This window comes from Ochotona princeps, chromosome 9, assembly GCF_030435755.1.
Source record: "Ochotona princeps isolate mOchPri1 chromosome 9, mOchPri1.hap1, whole genome shotgun sequence".
NCBI lineage: Eukaryota > Metazoa > Chordata > Mammalia > Lagomorpha > Ochotonidae > Ochotona > Ochotona princeps.
Genome location: NC_080840.1, coordinates 48,579,054 through 48,596,781, shown reverse-complemented (window position 1 = coordinate 48,596,781; position 17,728 = coordinate 48,579,054). Strand labels below are relative to the sequence as shown.

At 39.4% G+C, this 17,728-nt stretch overlaps 1 protein-coding gene across 5 annotated transcripts in view; it reads left to right on the top strand.

Moving 5' to 3' along the window:
* Positions 1 to 17,728, top strand: part of ASPH (aspartate beta-hydroxylase) — a 201,655-nt gene that overhangs the window by 136,868 nt on the left and 47,059 nt on the right. For all 5 annotated transcript variants that reach the window (XM_058668659.1, XM_058668660.1, XM_058668662.1 and 2 more), the window contains 3 exons: positions 8,030 to 8,180; positions 10,868 to 11,004; positions 15,652 to 15,750. In XM_058668659.1, the coding sequence (XP_058524642.1) occupies positions 8,030 to 8,180; positions 10,868 to 11,004; positions 15,652 to 15,750 (387 nt within the window). The remainder of the gene's footprint in view (positions 1 to 8,029; positions 8,181 to 10,867; positions 11,005 to 15,651; positions 15,751 to 17,728) is intronic.

Below are 17,728 nucleotides of genomic sequence, written 5' to 3'. Positions count from 1 at the left end.
CCACAAACAGGGAGCTGGATGGGAAGTGGAGCAGCCGGGACATAAAGCAGCTCTCACATGGGATCCCAGTGGATGCAAGGCGAGGATTCAGCCACATGGCTATCATACCAGACCCAAAAATAATTTTTAAAAATGTCGAAGCATCATAAAATACAGAGAATGTGAAAAAAATTACCATACATTCTTATGAGCACTCTGGCAGTACTTATCCTTCTGGGTCTTATGTTCTAGTGGAAGTTTTTTGTTTTTATTGTTTTATCATTTTTTAAGAGACAGAAAGAGAGAGAGCTCGCAGTGCACAGAGCTCACAGTGAAGCCAGGAGCCAGCAACAAAATCCAGGTCTCCCAGTGACTTGGATCACTATTGCTGCCTTTCCTGTTGTACTCTGTTGAGAAGCTAGAAACAGAGCTTGAACACCAGCACTGTGATATGAGAAGGGCGAGTCTTAAACGCCCACTTGTGGAAGTTACTGGGTCCCTGCCACCCATGCAGGAGACCCAGTGTGTGCATTCTGGCTCTCAACTGGGAACCAGACCCAGGCTTCACGGCTGTTGTGGGTTTTTAGTGAGTGTAATGGAATGGACCTTTCTCTGTAACTCTCTGAATCTCTCTCTTTCATCTTCTCTCTCTCTCTCTTTCTCACACACACACACACACACACACACACACTTTGCCTCTCAAAATAAAAAAAAATTGATTTTAAGTTACTTGGTTAAAACATCGTGAGATTCACCCTGTGTGCCAAGCTCTTGGAAGCACAATCATCAATTAAGCACCTGTGCTTGCTGAGCCTCCCTTACAAAGCAAGCATAGGACAGGTGAGTATTGGATATAGGCTTGCTCATGATGCATGCTGAGGAGAATGAGAATAAGGAACATGTGAGGGGTAGGTAGGAAACAGGAAAGGCCTCATTAAAGGGGTGACATTTGAATGTAATGTAAATGCATATAAATAAATACAAAGATACTTCATAAAGTTTGTGGAAATGGAATTAATGTAAGTTTTCTTGGTGCAGAAAAGAACACTTGAAGATCATGTATATGCAGGGTCCTTGAAAAGTTTGTAGAAAATGTATGTTATAAAAATCTGTATGTGCATTTTAATATTTTGTACCCATATATTTTTCCTCCCATTTTCATGAAATTTCAAGTACTCTTATAGATAGATCTAAAACTATGATAAAGTATTAAACATTAACATATTGGATCTTCTTACCTGTTAATATGTACTGTATGCAAAAGGAAATAGGATGAAGAAATGAAGAACACAGCTACTAAGACTTTTTGTTTGCAGTTAATATGACTGAAAGTGACAGGGCAAAAGGCATTTTAGATAAGATCAGAAAAGGACTCTAGGGAGGTGTGTGGCTGGGATGTGACAGGGTTGATGAAGGAGCTGTACAGGCTGAGGAAACAGGGCAGCAGAGGCTAAGATGATGCCTGCAAACAGTCTTGGCACACCAAGCCCAGAACAGACAGAAGGGCATGCCAAGGAAGGGCGGTGGGAACAAAGGGCCCAGGGCTTTACCCATTGTTCTACAAATACTGGGAAGCCTTTGGAGGGCTTTACATGTGAACATTGCCAGTCTGTTTTTTTTTTAAATAAATATTTCTTCAGTTATTGAGAGGAAGATGGATTAGATGGACCAAAGCAGATGCAGGAAAATTAGGAGGCTACTGCAAATGCACAGAAAAAAAATTCTGGCGTCTGCGTATGATCATGACCGTGGATAGGGGGATGACGGCCGTAATGGAGATGCAGAGTTGGTGATAGGTTAGATGTAAGAATTAGAGAGATGATTCCAGGGTAACTCCTAGTGCTCTTGTTTAACCAGCTGAGAACAGGACAGTGCCAGTTGCTTTCCAGAAAAATAGATGGGGAGAGATGCAGACATCCAGGACTTGCTTTTGGTCTTGGTAGTCTCAGAAATTCAACTGTACCGCTGGGGTTGTGGAATGTTGAATATTCAAAGTGAATGCCACAGCCAGACATAGAAATGTATCAGCCAGGGAAGCCTCCACAACCCTGGCTGTGCAGTTGAGGTAATGTGCTGTGCTGGGACATGGTAGGTGCAGAGCTGCCAAAATTTTTCCGACCAGGGGAAAGCTGGCAGTCACCTTTCCAAGGGGGGGAGGGTCTTTGCAAGAGCTGTAGCAACTAACACATCTGTAAATAAAGTACGTATACTTTGCTGTAAGTTCAAGGTGGCAGCCACTTGCAATCTGCAAGTTCAAAATCATCCTCTCCTCCCCTGAAAATTCCACCAATGAAGTTTTCTAATGATTAACAAGCCCATTAATGATTTTACTAATGATTCATTCATGAAAATTTCATTAATAAAATTTTATCAAATTAAAGTTGTGAAAAATTAATGCATTTTTACCTCTTACCTGTGGTGCATGCCCAGTATCCTGGAGCACAACCATGAGTTATAACATGGTTTGCTCAGTACTCCTCTAAGATTTCTTAATTGTTCTGAAATAAGAGAGTGTGTGTTTGCTACCAAAAGTTCAAGCCTGTTCAAATAAGTGGTGTGTTCTGTCGGTAGTATTAAGTCATTTGATTCAGGAAAGTATATTAGCTAGAGAGAGAAAATGGCTCATACAAATGCTAATTATGGCAAAATATTTTGTTCCTTATAAGTTCATTGTATGTGATGTTAATTATGGGTACCAACGTCTAAATAAATGCACTACTTCTGAAACATGATGATTGTTGCATTTATTTCCTTGTTTCACAGCAGGTATTTGATGTTGAGGCCTTGGGCAATATTTTTTATTTCTAAGTTATGCTACAATGTGTTATTAATATTAACATTAATGTGGCATTAAATGAAGTCTAATCATGGTAAATTAAATTTTAACAAAGTAACTTAAAAGATTTTAGATGCATGAGAGTTTTAAAAATAAAAATTCAATAGAAGATCGACTTTATTATAGAGAGGAATAAATCAGAGTTTTATTCTTTGTCAGATTACAATTATTTTGGAATATCAATGTTTTCAAAATTCAATGTTAAGTCAAATATGAATTATGGTGTCTACCACTTCTGAAGTAGTATTGATACTGGTTTATTCTTTAGGTGACTGTAAAAATCAATTTTGAAAATCTTAACTTATAAACTAGCCTCACTTTATTATCATTTGCAAGCCATTAATGCCTCTGAGGCAGAAAATAACACATCTGTGAGGGTTGTTGGGTGGGTGAACTAGAGTCAACAAAAGTTTAGTGTTGTTAACGTCCTGTAACAAATGTTCAGTTGCATCCTGGCTTGCTTTGTCTACAGATGTTAAGCTGATGAAAATCAGTCTGTACAACTTTCATCTTCAAGGCAAATGCTGACCAGGTTCATTCAAGATATTTTCAGGGATTATATGCGTTTGATACTGATATTTCCCTAGTTCTCAACATTTAGAAGGTTTATATTTCATTAAAGAAAAGACCCTTGGGCTCTGGAAGGAAGCAATGCATGCGGATCGTGGATCTCTCTTTCCAGATTAGCTTTTAAAGTCACTTATGGCTAGCTCTGTGAAGAGTTATCTTGGGAAGCATTTGCTCTTTTGATAACCTTAGAAAGGTCTCCAGTCCTGGGATCCATTGGTAGTTTTGTAGGTTCAAAGTGAATAGGCCAAACTTACTGGTCTTAAATTGATTCTCGCAGTTCCTTGACTGAGTATGTTTGGTAATCTACCAATGATTATCTTCTGGGAACTAACTCATCTAAGTCGAACTCACAAGAAACCAGTGCCTAAACAGAAAAGCTGGTATGGCCACTGTTGTGGCTCTGCAAGTTAAGCTGCCACTTGCCGTGCTAGTATTCTGTATCAGAGTGTGTGTTCATGTGCCAACTGTTCCACTTGCAGGTCAGCTCCCTGCTAATGCTCCTAGGAAAGCAATGGAAGCAAACATTGGGTCCCTGGGTCCCTGCCATTCACATACGAGACCTGGTTGGAATTCCAGGCTCCTGGCTTCGGTCTGGACCAACCCTGGCTGTTGTGGTCATTTGCAGAGCAAACAAGTAGATGACAGATCTCTCAGTGTTTTCATCTCTCCGTGTCACCCTGATTTGCAAATAAATTAAAAAGCTGGCATATTAATAATGTACAGTGGCAGTGAAGAGACATACATGGATCGACATTAGACTTTTCTCTCCAGGTAGGAGGTCTTTTGTGGAGACCAACCAGACCAGAAAAGATAGTTCAGTGTTATGACATGTATTTCCATCAAGCTAGGAATATTAATCTTTCTTACTCTTAGAGAATTTTGTCACACCCAATTTCCTTTTTTATAAATGTATCCATTACTGTTGGCACTGTGTCAATTGCTGGTCTTCATCATCTTAGGAAACTTACACTAACTGGTACTTAGTGATCAGAATAGGTTATTTCATTGATGTATTGTTTTCTGAAAAACATCTACAGTAGACTCTTTTACCAATTTATGTTGGTTCTTGCTAGTTTCCGTGTTCAAGGTTTGGGGGAGGCTAGATCATTTTCTTTTTTTTCTTTTTTTAGATCTATTTTTTATTTGAAAGGCCGATTTACGGAGAGAAGGGAGAGAGAGAGATTTCCAACTGCTGGTTCACTCCCTAAATTGTTGTAATGGCCGGAGCTGAGCCGATCTGAAGCCAGGATCTGGAGACTCTTCTAGCTCTCCAGCATGGGTGCAGATACCCAAGGACTTGAGCCACCCTGCCCTGACTTCCCAGGTGATAAACCAGGAGCTGCTTGGGAAGTGAGCAGCCAAAACATGACCTAATGTCCACATGGAGTGTTGGCATTAGCAGGTAGCCTGTTGAAACACAGTGCCAGCCTCCTCAATCATTTTTACCAAGTCTACAAAAGATGGAGTTAAGCTTATTTTGATTGTGGACATCTGCATGTTGACTTCAGCATATACCCTATTTCAGTAGCATGTCTAAATACTCTGAGAAAAAATTATACATGTTACTGTTACTGTTAGTATCTAGGTGAAATCATTTTTCTGTAAGTGATGATCTTTTAATTGTTATTGACCACATCTCAGGACCCATGGATAACCTTTTTATCCATCTTTTTACCCTCTTTTCCCCTACTTCTGATGTTACACACCCCATTCTTAATCCCCATCTGCAGATTTTGCCTCTTATTTCACTAAGAAAATAGTTGTGTCTTAAGCCACGTTGGTAACTCAACAGGCTAATCCTCCAGCTCTTAGTGCTGGCATTGCACATGGGCACCACTTTGTCTTGGCTGCTCTATTTCTGATCCAGCTTCCTGCTTGTGGCCTGGGAAAGCAGCTGAGGATTACCCAGATGCTTGGGCCTCTGTACCCATGTGGGAGACCAGAAGGAGGCTCCTGGCTCCTGATCAGTTTGGTTCAGCTCAGCTCAGCTCAGCTTTGGCTATTGTTGCCATTTGGGGAGTGAACCAACAAATGGAAAACCTCTCTGTCTCTGTCTCTTCTCTGTAAATCTGCCTTTCAAGTAAAAAAAAAAATCTTAAAAAATTAATAAAGATATGTCCAAAGAATTTCCACTTGGCCACACTAGCAATCTGCCTGTACCTGTTCTCATGGGCTCCACACTCACCTTGCTGTTTACTGTCCACTGTTACCTATAGAAGGGCTTTAGTATAATTTTGTATCAACTTTTGCATTATCAGATTTCTGTTATTTTTTCATCCACTTCAGAAACAGCTGTGCTATTTCCTCCCCTAAATATCTGTACCTTATCTTCACATTCCACTCAACTTGCTGTTCCATGTCTCTGCTTCTCTTTATATTTAAGCACCCTGAAAGAAAGGGCTTCACCAGCAACTTTTCACTGTGTGTGGGGGTGGGGCAGGGGGGTTGATCCTGGTGCATTTGGTTCTCTGTGTAAACATTCTTGTTCATCAAAATCTCATCACTACCCAGTCTGACATGATCTTGTCTTAGTTATCATTCCACCCAAAATTGTGGCCATGTTTAGCACACTTGATCTCTTCTTGTTTTTTTTTGTTGTTGATAATTGACACATTTATTTATATGCATTTAATTTTTTAAAACTTAATTTCAAACATAAGCTGAAGTAAACATAATAATACAGTGACCAGCTTTTATACTTTCTGAATTTTTTTTGGGGGGGGGAGAATAATTTTTTTTATTAATTACATTGTATTATGTGACACAGTTTTATGGGTACTGGGATTCCCCCCACCCCTCCCCAAACCCTTCCCCCATGGTGGATTCCTCCACCTTGTTGCATTACCACAGTTCAAGATCAGTTGAGATTCTTTCATTGCAAGCATATGCAAAGCATAGAGTCCAGCATCTTATTGTCCTGATAAATTCAACGGCTTGTTGGGAAGATCATCTCTGGTCTGAAGGTAGAGCCAGCAGAGTATCATCCCTATGAATTAAAAGTCCTGACGTAACATCAGCAACAATTTATAATGTTGTGGAATTAATTGACATAGTATTGAGTAAACAACATGTTAAAAAAAATGCAAGTTCTTTACCACATCCTGTGACTCCTTCATTGACATTTCAATTTTAGTTTATACACGACCAGGTTTTTTAAAAAGGATATAGATTAATATTCAGCTGGCTTGTGTCTATTTTCATTATAGTATTTAGCATTATATAGCGTTAAAGCATAACTTGTGCTCCAGAACTTTTTGATGCTTATTTTATTCTATGTCACTGCTGTTTTTTGCTGACCTCTCTTATCTTTCTGATTTCCAAGGACCTGGAAGCATCAGAATTCTTAGGTTCAGTTTTCTGACCTCTGTTTCTGACTCTGAACTGGCACCTCCTTCTAGTGTCCTCATTTTAAATACTGTCTCCTTCCTTGACTGTTTCTAAGTATTTGTCTCTTACTCTGACCTCTCCCCTGAACTCCATATGTACATATACACCTTTCTATTCATTATCTCCATTTGAATTTCAAATAGGCATCACTGATTCAGTATTTTAACACTGAATTCCTGACTTCTCATGCTCAAACCCATTGTATCCTATCTTCCCATTCCTAGAGAATGACAATTCTATCAGATAATCACTGAAGCTATAAACCTTGACTTCATCCTTGACTTTAATTTCTCATGTGTGTCATGCCCTGTTCTCTTTTTATAAATATGTTGACTGACCATCAAGATGTATCTGTTACCACCTCTGTTACTATAATTTCTAGGCCACCTTGTCTATTTTTCTGGAGCATGCTAGCTGAGCTCTCTGCTCTATGAGGCTGATTTTGATACTGGTGACAGCATGATCACTTACTTACGTCAGATATGTCAACTTCAGCAGTGTCTTTCCAGACATGGCCTCAGAAAGTGGTCATCAGTTAATGGTCCCTGCATCACCTGAGGCCAGTCATCTGTACTGTCTTCTTCCCCCCACTGTGCTGGCTTTCTCTCTATCACTCACTCCTGCCCTGAACTCATGGCTTTTGCTAATCCCTCTGGCTAGAAGGCTCTTCCATCAGATAGCTTCATATCTTGCCCAGTCTCTTCCAGCCCCTCCTGGATTGTTGTGATTTAGCTAGCCCTTTCCCTAGCACTGGACCCAGCTCTCCTCAGCCTGCTTGGCTTTAATTATTAGCATTACACCCCACAAACAGGATGCTTTATTTGTATTTAGTCTTTCTCTTTTTTTTTTTCAAAATGAAAGTCACATTAGAAAGGATTTTGTTTTCAAATTATCTATACATACATAAAACAGTAATTGAGTGGATGAGAAAATGAACACAGGAATAAACTAATAAAAGAAGACAAACTGGATTGGAGTTATCTTTATATAACACTAGCTGAGATGGATTATAAAGCATTAGCTACATATATTCTTATTAGTCTTGATTTTGATTCTTACTGGCTTAGTAACTGGTTGACCTGCAGATTAGAAACTAACATATTGTTTTGCTTTTGTTTGTCTCATCTTGATACACAGGAAAAATTTATCTGTAAGTTCTCTTTAAGTATATCCAAACATTGCTTTTTGTGAATATTTTGGATAATGGTAAGCCTAACGGGTCAGGGGTCATTGATCCAATTTGCTAACTTCTTCTAGTGTGAAGATGATTTGGCTGAGAAAAGGAGGAGCAATGAGATACTTCGTGGAGCCATTGAAACCTATCAAGAGGTGGCCAACCTGCCCGAGGTCCCCACAGACCTTCTGAAACTGACTTTGAAGCGGCGTTCAGAGAGACAGCAGTTTCTTGGTAAGAAGCAGTGACAGTTGATTCAGTGGAACATGCTTTCATCTTGAAGAACCTGAAGGTCATATGCAGATGCTCCTCCACTTAAAATAACCTCACCGCTCCCCAATAAAACCATTTTAAGTTGAAAGTACATTGACGCCACCTAAGTTACTAAACATCACAGCACAGCCACAGAGCAACGTTGTTCCCCTTTCTGACTGCAGGCTGAGAGCTGACCTCACTGTCACTGTCTAGCATCTCCAGAGAAGATAAAACACACTGCACTGGCCCAGGAAAAGATCAATTCAAAAAGTACTAAATGCATGTGACTTTTACATGATCAAAGGTCAGAAATTTTTAGTCCAGCCCTCGTATGGTGGGGAACATCAGTATACTGCTCTTAGAAGCATTCAGTTACAGGGGAGGCAACCTGAGTTTCCAAAGTTTATCTGACCCTTAACCTGAGCAGCTTTAAAACTGAATTCCTACATTTAACAATTACAAAAACACAAATGATATTTTTATACCACCTGACCTTCACCACTTTACAGACATATAGAAAGCTGAGAGCTTGGATAATTTAGCCAAGGAATCAAAGCTAATAAATGAATGAATCTGGGATCAGAAGCTCTTCTGTGATGCCAAGTTTTTCACTTTCTTAACTGTAACCAGCTGACTCAGAGGTTACAATTATCAAGAGATCACTTTTGGTAGAGTAATGTTTGTTGTTTCAGGCATTCTAAAATTTTACTTGTCAGATTTGACCCTAGACCAAGGGAAATAGTAGGAAAAAAACATTAAAACATTTTTAATTGTAAATTTGAAAATTCTTTGTCAAGAACAGCATATAGCATGCTCTCAGCTAATAGTGTTTAGTGCTAAAGGCAAGTAAGACCTTTCTTCAGTTGTTTAAAGATGTATTTTATTTTTTTATTCGAAAGAGTTACGTAGAGAGGAAGAGAGACTGAGAGAGAGATCTTCAGTCCACTGGTTCAATCATCAAGTGTCCAAATTTGATCCAGCACCCGTATGGGATGCCAGTGCTGTAGGCACTGGTTTAACCCACAGCAGTGCCAGCCGCCACTCATTTCGTTTTTAACCAGGTTTTTAATTCTCTCCCTGCTACCCTGTCACCAAAAATCCAAGAGGGGAGGAAATCTAAGCTGCATGTCATTGCTAAGGTGGGGGCTCATTGTCACACAGAAGGGACTCATCTCAGTAACACACAAGGCCAAATTGGCTTCTTTATCACCCAAGCAAGTAGGAAATGGTAGTTGTGTCACCTTTGTAGATGATCAAAATCTATGGGAGTGAGTCAGGTTCAACTGAAGAAGCTCTAGGGCAATTGCAATTGGAAGAATTTAGTAAAAGGTGACGAGGTAGTCAAGTTTGCTGATGGAGAAGCAGGGGTCTAAGAAACAGAGTGGAAGAGACCAGAAACAGACTCTGTAGATATTAGAAGGTTGACCTGTTTTATTGATTGTCAACAGGAGAGGTTTAGAAGACAAAATATACAGGCATAGATAGGCCGGAGAGGGCAAGAAATGCTGCAGACAAGTAGGCACAGGTGTGTTGGTGAAAGGGTGACTGGCTGAGCAAACCTATCCCCAGTTATGATTGGAATGTGATTAGCCAATTATGAGTACAAATCATGGGACAAGTTGATGATGCTTTCTGCTACAGTTTGTCAGTGTAAAATATTATCGCATTAGTTCACTAATAGCTCTGCATCTCCTCAGCTAATATTCCAGCTTTTGAGCAGCTAAGTCCTTGAGATCATTAGTTTTGGAGATGTGTGCACTAGCAATATTTTGCACATTTTCTCTAAGATAACTATGACAAGAAATAATGATAGTCCCCAAAATTTTAAATTTCCATCAGACTGCCTTAAAAATACATTAGAGTTCTTGAAATTCAAGTAGTGCACAGTACCTTGATGTCCACCAGAGGGTCCCATAACACTGGATGATGGTGTTTATTTAAAGATGAGTTCACTTGCCTTTTTTTTTTAAGTTTTTATTTTATTTATTAGAGAGATAGAATGTATATTCCAGTGCGGTGGCTCACTCCTCAAATGGAAGCTGAGAGGCAGGAATGACATCCAGTTCTCTCACATGATGGCAGGAATGCATCACTTGAGGTATCAGTACCTCTCACAGAGTCTACATCAACAGGAACCTGAAGTAAGAACCTGAGCCAGGAATCAGACCTAGGCACTCCAACATGGGACTCACTTCTTAACCCGTAAGCCAGACAGCCACTCAGAGATGCAGAACATATAGCAGTGAAATGCTCTCTTATGCATCTCAGTGCTGTTTCAGGCTTTATACAGGATGCTAGACCCTGAAATCAATCAGACTCGCTGTGATCTACTCTCAATTTACAATTTTAAAATAAATAAGCCAAAATTATCTGCAAAATATTTATGTAACCATTTGATAACTGAAACTTTCTTGAGAGATTTTTATACAAAAAAACTGATGAATTTAGGAAATGTTCAAATATTTGGTCAATATTATTTCATTAATTATAATATTTATTTATAATTGCAACTACATCATGAGCTTGTTCCTGGTACTTACTAAACCGTTTATATGTAAAGTCAGACTGAAGGTAGTCTTCAGATTCTGAATATGATTTGTAACATAAAGGTATACCTACTTATTTTTACTGCTGTTGGATTTTTCTTCTGCCTTCCCCCAAATCAGGTCACATGAGAGGTTCCCTGCTCACCCTCCAGAGGTTGGTTCAGCTATTTCCCAATGACACTTCTTTGAAGAATGACCTTGGAGTGGGCTACCTCTTGATAGGAGACAATGACAATGCCAAGAAGGTTTATGAAGAGGTGAGCATCAGTGTATTTGCTATGTCAAAGGATCTTGACCGTTATGTTTTAATGTTACTTGTATATGCCCATTCTCTCATTCTCTTGTGTTATTCTTTTTTGAAGATTTAATTACTCATTTATTTGTAAGACAGGGTGACAGGAAAAAAAAAACTGAGAGACATCAGAAAAAAATATCTTCCATCTGCTGGTTGACAATGCAAATGCCCACAGCAGCGGGCTGGCCCAAGCCAAAGCCAGAAATTTGGAACTCTTTTCAAGTTTCCAATATGGGTGGCAGGGATCCAAGTTCTTACCATCATTTGCCACTTCTCAGAATGTTTTAGCAGGAAGCTGGTTCAGAAACAGGGTAACCAGGACTCCAACTAGTCACCTAACTTTGAATTCAGGTGCTCTAAGCTATGACTTAACCTTCTATTTCACAATGCTCAGCCCTCTTTTTATTTTAAATTAAGTAGCATGCCAGTATTATTATAATTCTCATATTCTAAACTTCATCTTTATGTTGCTTTATATAATCATCAAATTTTAAATTTTAACTATTTTTTGGTGTATTTTTAAAAGTTCGTGTGTATTACTCCAAAAACATTCCTCCTAAAAATTTTATTTAGCATGCAAGGTACTCAAGTTCCTATGAATGTAAAACAATCCACTTTTTTTCACAATAAGTCCATTCTAGAGTCTACAGAAAATGTGTTTCTTTGAGGCATATGTAATAAATGACTCTTTCTTCAGAAAGGCATTGCTTCTTGGATCCTTTCACAAGGATGTCTTTGAGAGGATTTCTCTCTTGTAATGGACATTTTACTAGATAATTTCTAAGTTCCATGGAATTATAAAATCTGCAGAACTGTGACTACTTTAGACAATGAAGAGAATTCATTTGGTGCAGAAGTAATGTGATACCCAGTAAACTTTGAATTTTGAGCAAGTTAATGCCTCTGTAAATGAAAGATGAACACATTTACTCATTATGTTTTAGTTCGGGCTTGTTGATTAATGGTTGTCAACTGATATAGTTAGCATCAGCATAGTGTCCTTTGGTGATAGCCACTGTGATTCAAAATGCCATGAAGTATGGTTCTTTTGTGTTTAGTCCAGGGACAAAGTCTGCCCAGGGCATGCTGTTTTTCTGTTTATTGCTTTTAATGCTTAATTGACAAGCACTGAATTTCAGAACAGTTGAGTTTTTACCCATGCTCTGCTTTTTTTAAATATATGTATATATTTAATGAGACAGCAGGGATCAAATCTTTGCTTTTTATAGCATTGATAATATCTACAAAAACGGTTTGAGTCTACAGTATTTAAAATGTGCACCACCTACCAAAGATTTGGCCAAGGCTCTAAACAAGTTCTGTGTGTGGTATTGTATTGCTAATGGCCAAAATATAGTCAGCATCCTAACTTGCAGCATTTGGTTTAGGCAGGCATCATCTATCTCTCTGAGGACCCTGTGAATTGAAGAATTATTAAACTAAGCAGACATGCCCATTATTCTATCACTAACATAGGAAGCAAAGATGGAACCATACAATTCCCTCCTTGTTTCTTTCCCTCCATCCTTCCCTTGTGTCTCTCCCACATCTCTCTCACCTTCTTTCCATCTGAAAAGTGCCATCAAGTGCTGACTGAGTACCAAGCACCTCTGATGAGTTCAGGCAGGATCTGAAAGGCTAGTAGTTGCTCTAACCCACTGTGGATTTGGCCTTCCTCCCCCTTTCCAACCCTCGCTTGAGTGTATTCATCTTTTTTACCTGATGCTAAGTCTGTGCTCTGTGAAGCATTTTACCTTGTCTTAGAAAACCAAACTTACTCGCTGTTGTTAATACATCTCAAACCATAATCTCATCTAAATAGGTCCAATAGGATGGAGAGAGTCTAAAATACAGCCACATTATGGAGACGAGTGTATTTCTTTTTAAAGAAGCAGTCATCAGCTGAAAATGTATGTGAGATTTGCCTCCCCTCCCTTCATCTTCCTTTCCCATCTAGGTTAATAAGTTGTATCTAATGGATTCACTTGCCTTAACCAAAGTTTAGCCTGCTATGTTTATGTCTCCATCCAAGATCATTTTCATAAAACCAACATTATATTTTATATTTTTCTTCATGTTGATTTTTATTCTTGGGGAAATTGTGAAAATCACAGACAGTCATCTTTCTGGTATCATTCCTTTTGATTCCAATGAAGGGACTAGCCATCAAATGGGTTTGACCTAGGTTGCTCATGTCATTACCTACTGGAGGCTTTTCTAGTGCCTGCAAGTTAGCAACACATCCATGTTGTGACTCAGACCACCCATGCTTGAAATTCAGACATCATTCTTGATTCTTCTTCCCCCACCCCATGCATCCCATGTATCCATCCACCCAGTCAACATGCACTTATCAATACCACCCACCGTAACTCTGGAAATCATTGTTAATGAAACAATCTCAGATCTAGTATGAAATCACTAATTTCTGAAAGTCTTTCAAGTCCCCTCTGTTTTTGTTTTTTATGATTTAGTTATTTTTATGGCCCAGCGCAATAGCATAGCTGTTAAAGTCCTCGCCTTGAACGCACCCGGGATCCCATATCATTGCCAGTTCTAATCCTGGCCGACTTGCTTCCCATCCAGCTCTCTGCTTGTTTTCTGGGAATGCAGTTGAGGACTGCCCAAAGCTTTGGGTGGTTATTTTTATTGGAAAGCCATATATACAAAGAGAAGAAGATACATGGAAAAACTCTTCCATCCTCTGATTTGCTACCCGAGTGGTCACAACAGCCAGAGCTGAGCAGATCAGAAGCCAGAAGCCAGAAACCTCTTCCCCATCTCACATGCAGATGCATGCTCCCAAGGGTTTGGGCCATGCTCTAGATTTTCCCAGGCCAAAAGCAGGGAGTTGAATGAGAAGTGAAGCAGCTGGGACACAAAACTGGTGCATGCAAGGCGAGGAGTTAGCCACTAGGCTATCGCTATGCCCCGCCCTCATTTTTAACCTGAACTCCTAGTTGATCTAAAATCAAATCTCACTATTTCTCTTGTCTTTAGTTCCTCGAGGTTCCCACTGTCCACTGCAGTATGGCTGATTCAGTGCTATCACAGTCAAAAATATTCAGGCAAATATGTGTAATTTATACATGTATTCATATATCATGTACATATATATATATGCACACTAATGTATGTTTATAAACAATAAGCATTCTAGAGTAAATTTTAAGATGAAATACTTTAACTCATTTAAAAATTTTTTAAAAGATTTATTTATTTTTATTGGAAAGGCAGATATACACAGAGGAGGAGAGACAGAGAAGAAGATCTTTGTCCGATGATTCACTCCCCAAGTGAGTGCAATGGCCAGTACTGCACTGATCCGAAGCCGGGAGCCCGGAACTTCTTTCCAGGTCTCCCACGCGGGTGCAGGGTCCCAAGGATTTGGGCCATCCTTGACTGCTTTCCCAGGCCACAAGCAGGGAGCTGGATGGGAAGTGGAGCTGCCGGGATTAGAACCAGCTCCCATATGGGATCCCGGCGCATTCAAGGTGAGGACTTTAGCCACTAGGCCACGATGCCGGGCCCCATTTTAAATTTTAACTGCTGAAATTTTTTCACTGTCACTAAAAAATTTATATTTAACATCAATGTGCAATGCTTTTTTTTAACTGTAGTATAAAATTGTCCCCCTTTGTCCATAGGGAATTATTCCAGGCCCCTCAGTGGGTGTCTTAATTAGTTTTCTACCCTACATGACAGTGACATTTGAGGTCTTTATTAAGTCAAGTAAGAGTTACTTGAACACAAAGACTGTGAAAGCACAATCGCAAACATAATAGCTGAGAAGACCGTTACGTGAGCAATGGGCAGGTAGCATAGAGAGTAGGAATGCCCTCAATAAAAGGATGGTTCAGGGCCAGGGCAGATGGAGTCGGCTGGCATGGGATTGCATCTCACTACCTCAGAACAGCGTGCAGTTGAAGACTTAGGGTTGTTTATTCCTGGAGTTGTCTGTTTCATATATTTCATCACAGTTGGCTGTGGCGCATGAAACTGCAGTTAGGGAGAGACTATTTCTCACCGCTAATGTTTAATGCACAGGCATTTTACGTAATTTATCCTTGAATCATTGTGAACACAACCTGCTTTTTAATCACAGAATTTTGGATTTGGGCACCACTATCTTCAGTTACTGAAAGGATCTGAATATTCAAGACAGTTTTTCTAAATGATGACAGTTAATTACAAGTGAAAATTAAATTTTTCCTGAGTTAAGACAACATGTAAAATATGTATTTAAACAGTTATCTTCAAGTCGAATAAATTTAAAGCAATTTTACCTAATACCGCAATAAGTATGAAAGCCATATTAGCTGACAGGTATTTTGCCAGTCTGCATTGTTAAAGCCTTCCTTAGTGAATGTCACCTTTTCTCTCATTTCTTCATTGTAAAGAACCAGTGTGTAAATACAAAAGGCATATTTAGTTGAGGGGGGAGGGGGCCCTTTAATCATAATGACATTGAAATGAGACAAAATGCTGTGGTGTTCTAAATTGTGACAACACGATCCACCTCATGCAGAGCAAGATGAAGTGTAATTTGTCCTGACAGTCACTTGTAGAGCTTACACAATATCACAATAGTATTTTGTTCTCTTTGCAGGTTCTGACTGTGACACCTAATGATGGCTTTGCCAAAGTGCATTACGGCTTTATCCTGAAGACGCAGAACAAGATTGCTGAGAGCATTCCCTATTTAAAGGTGACGTCCCTGCTTGTCCTCTCCTTCCGTCTTGACCTTTCTTCACCTTTGATTGTGCCTTGTGAATTTGGTGGCATGCATTGCCGAGTCTTTTCATAAACAGAATATCCATCTCTAACCATGTCCTTCGTAGGCAACGGGGAGCCTTATTATACTCAAACTTTGGAGACTATTGGGCAAAGACCCTGTGGGAAAACTACTAACTTGCAACTTTTAATGCAGATTACTCTAACAATTTAAAATATGGACCATTCACAAAATGTTTCACTTATCAGTCAAATAGCAAGTCTGTTGTGAACAGCATTCATGATTTCCTACACAAGATGACACAGTGAATGCAGACTCAATGGGTCAACTCCCAAATGCCTATCAGCTAGCTCAAATAATATTTAAATTGAATATTTTTCTCACATATCTAATTGAGTCCTTGTCCAGAGTTGCATTTGGTCTAACTCAGGGCTATTCAATAGAATTTTCTTCCCTGATAGAAATATTCCTTTTTAAAGATTTATTTATTTTTATTGGAAAGGCAGATTTGCAGAGATAACGAGAGACAAATATCTTCTATTTGCTGGTTCACTCCCCAAGTTGCCATAACAGTCAGAGCTAAGCCAGTCCAAAGCCAGGAGCCAGGAGCGTATTCTGGGTTTCCCACGTGGGTGAAGAATGTCAAGGCTTTGGGTCGTCCTCTGCTACTTTCCTAGGCCACAAGCAGAAAGCTGGCTGGGAAGTGGAACAGCCAGGACACAAACCGGCACCCATATGGGATCCTGGCAGATACAAGGCGAGAATTTAGCCACTAGCCCATTGCACCAGGTAGAGTATTCTATATTCTCCTGTGGTAGAGTCACCAGCCGAAGTGGCTGCTAAGCACCTGAAATGTGGCTGAATGAGGAAGTACATTTGTCATTTATTTTATTTTAATTAATTTTAAATGGTAATACATGGCCTGATCTACAATACTGGACAGATAACCGCTTGGATAACTGCGAATGGTTTTATAAGTAACAGGATGTTCTACTTTCTGATTTCTTTATTTCACATGATTTATGTCAAATAACTCAAGCACCAATCCTCTGATTGCAGATACCTGTGAATTTCATTTTGCCCAACACATGTCTCTTAAAAAACAATTTTGAGTCTTTGCTGTATGTGAGGATCTAAACATTTATATAACTCCAGATTTCTAATTTCTCTTGAAAGTTCATGTTTCCAAATCCCGGCATAAATAGCCTTGCACCCTGGTGCCCCCTCGAGGTGGACATGTGGTCCCACTATCCAGGCCAGATGTCAAGACGCCTCTACAAACCTTTGTATTCCCTATCAAGGAATGTGTGAGTTTCTCTGCTTCAAAGTATTGTCTGTAAGACACTGCTCTCCCCCACACATTTAAAAGAGGAAAGAGAGCCAGCGTTGCTAACAGGCAAGGACATTTGAGTGTCGGGCAGGCGGAGCCCTGGTCACAGCTCTCCTCCTGTCCTGAGCAGTGTTTCTCCTGATCCATCACACTGCTTGCTGCTTTCCAACATTATGCAAATAATTTCTTCCTAGTGAAAGGTAACAGGCTTCTTGGGCAAAGGGCTCTAGATGCAGATTTTTTAGGAAGAAGTCCTTGACATTTAAATGTCATTGATCTTTTTTTTTTCAACTTTTCTAAATCCATATTTTTTTAACAATATTCTTTTCTCATGTTGGAGAAGAGTACATAGATCTCAACTTCCTTCATTGTGTGGGAGAGGAGGGGAAATCAGGTAAATGTTTTAGAATAGAAATTTTTCTATTAAGACTACATATTTAAAGATTCAAATTAGCTTTAAGCCTTCTGTGTGTTTTACAGAAAAATAAAATCATTAAAAGGTAAGAACACATTTGTTTTGAATGGAAAGAAATCTGATTTGCAGGTGGACTGCCATCACTTCATACATGAGCAATTAAGCAATTTGGTTCAGGAATAAAAAGCCTCAAGATGACATATGGT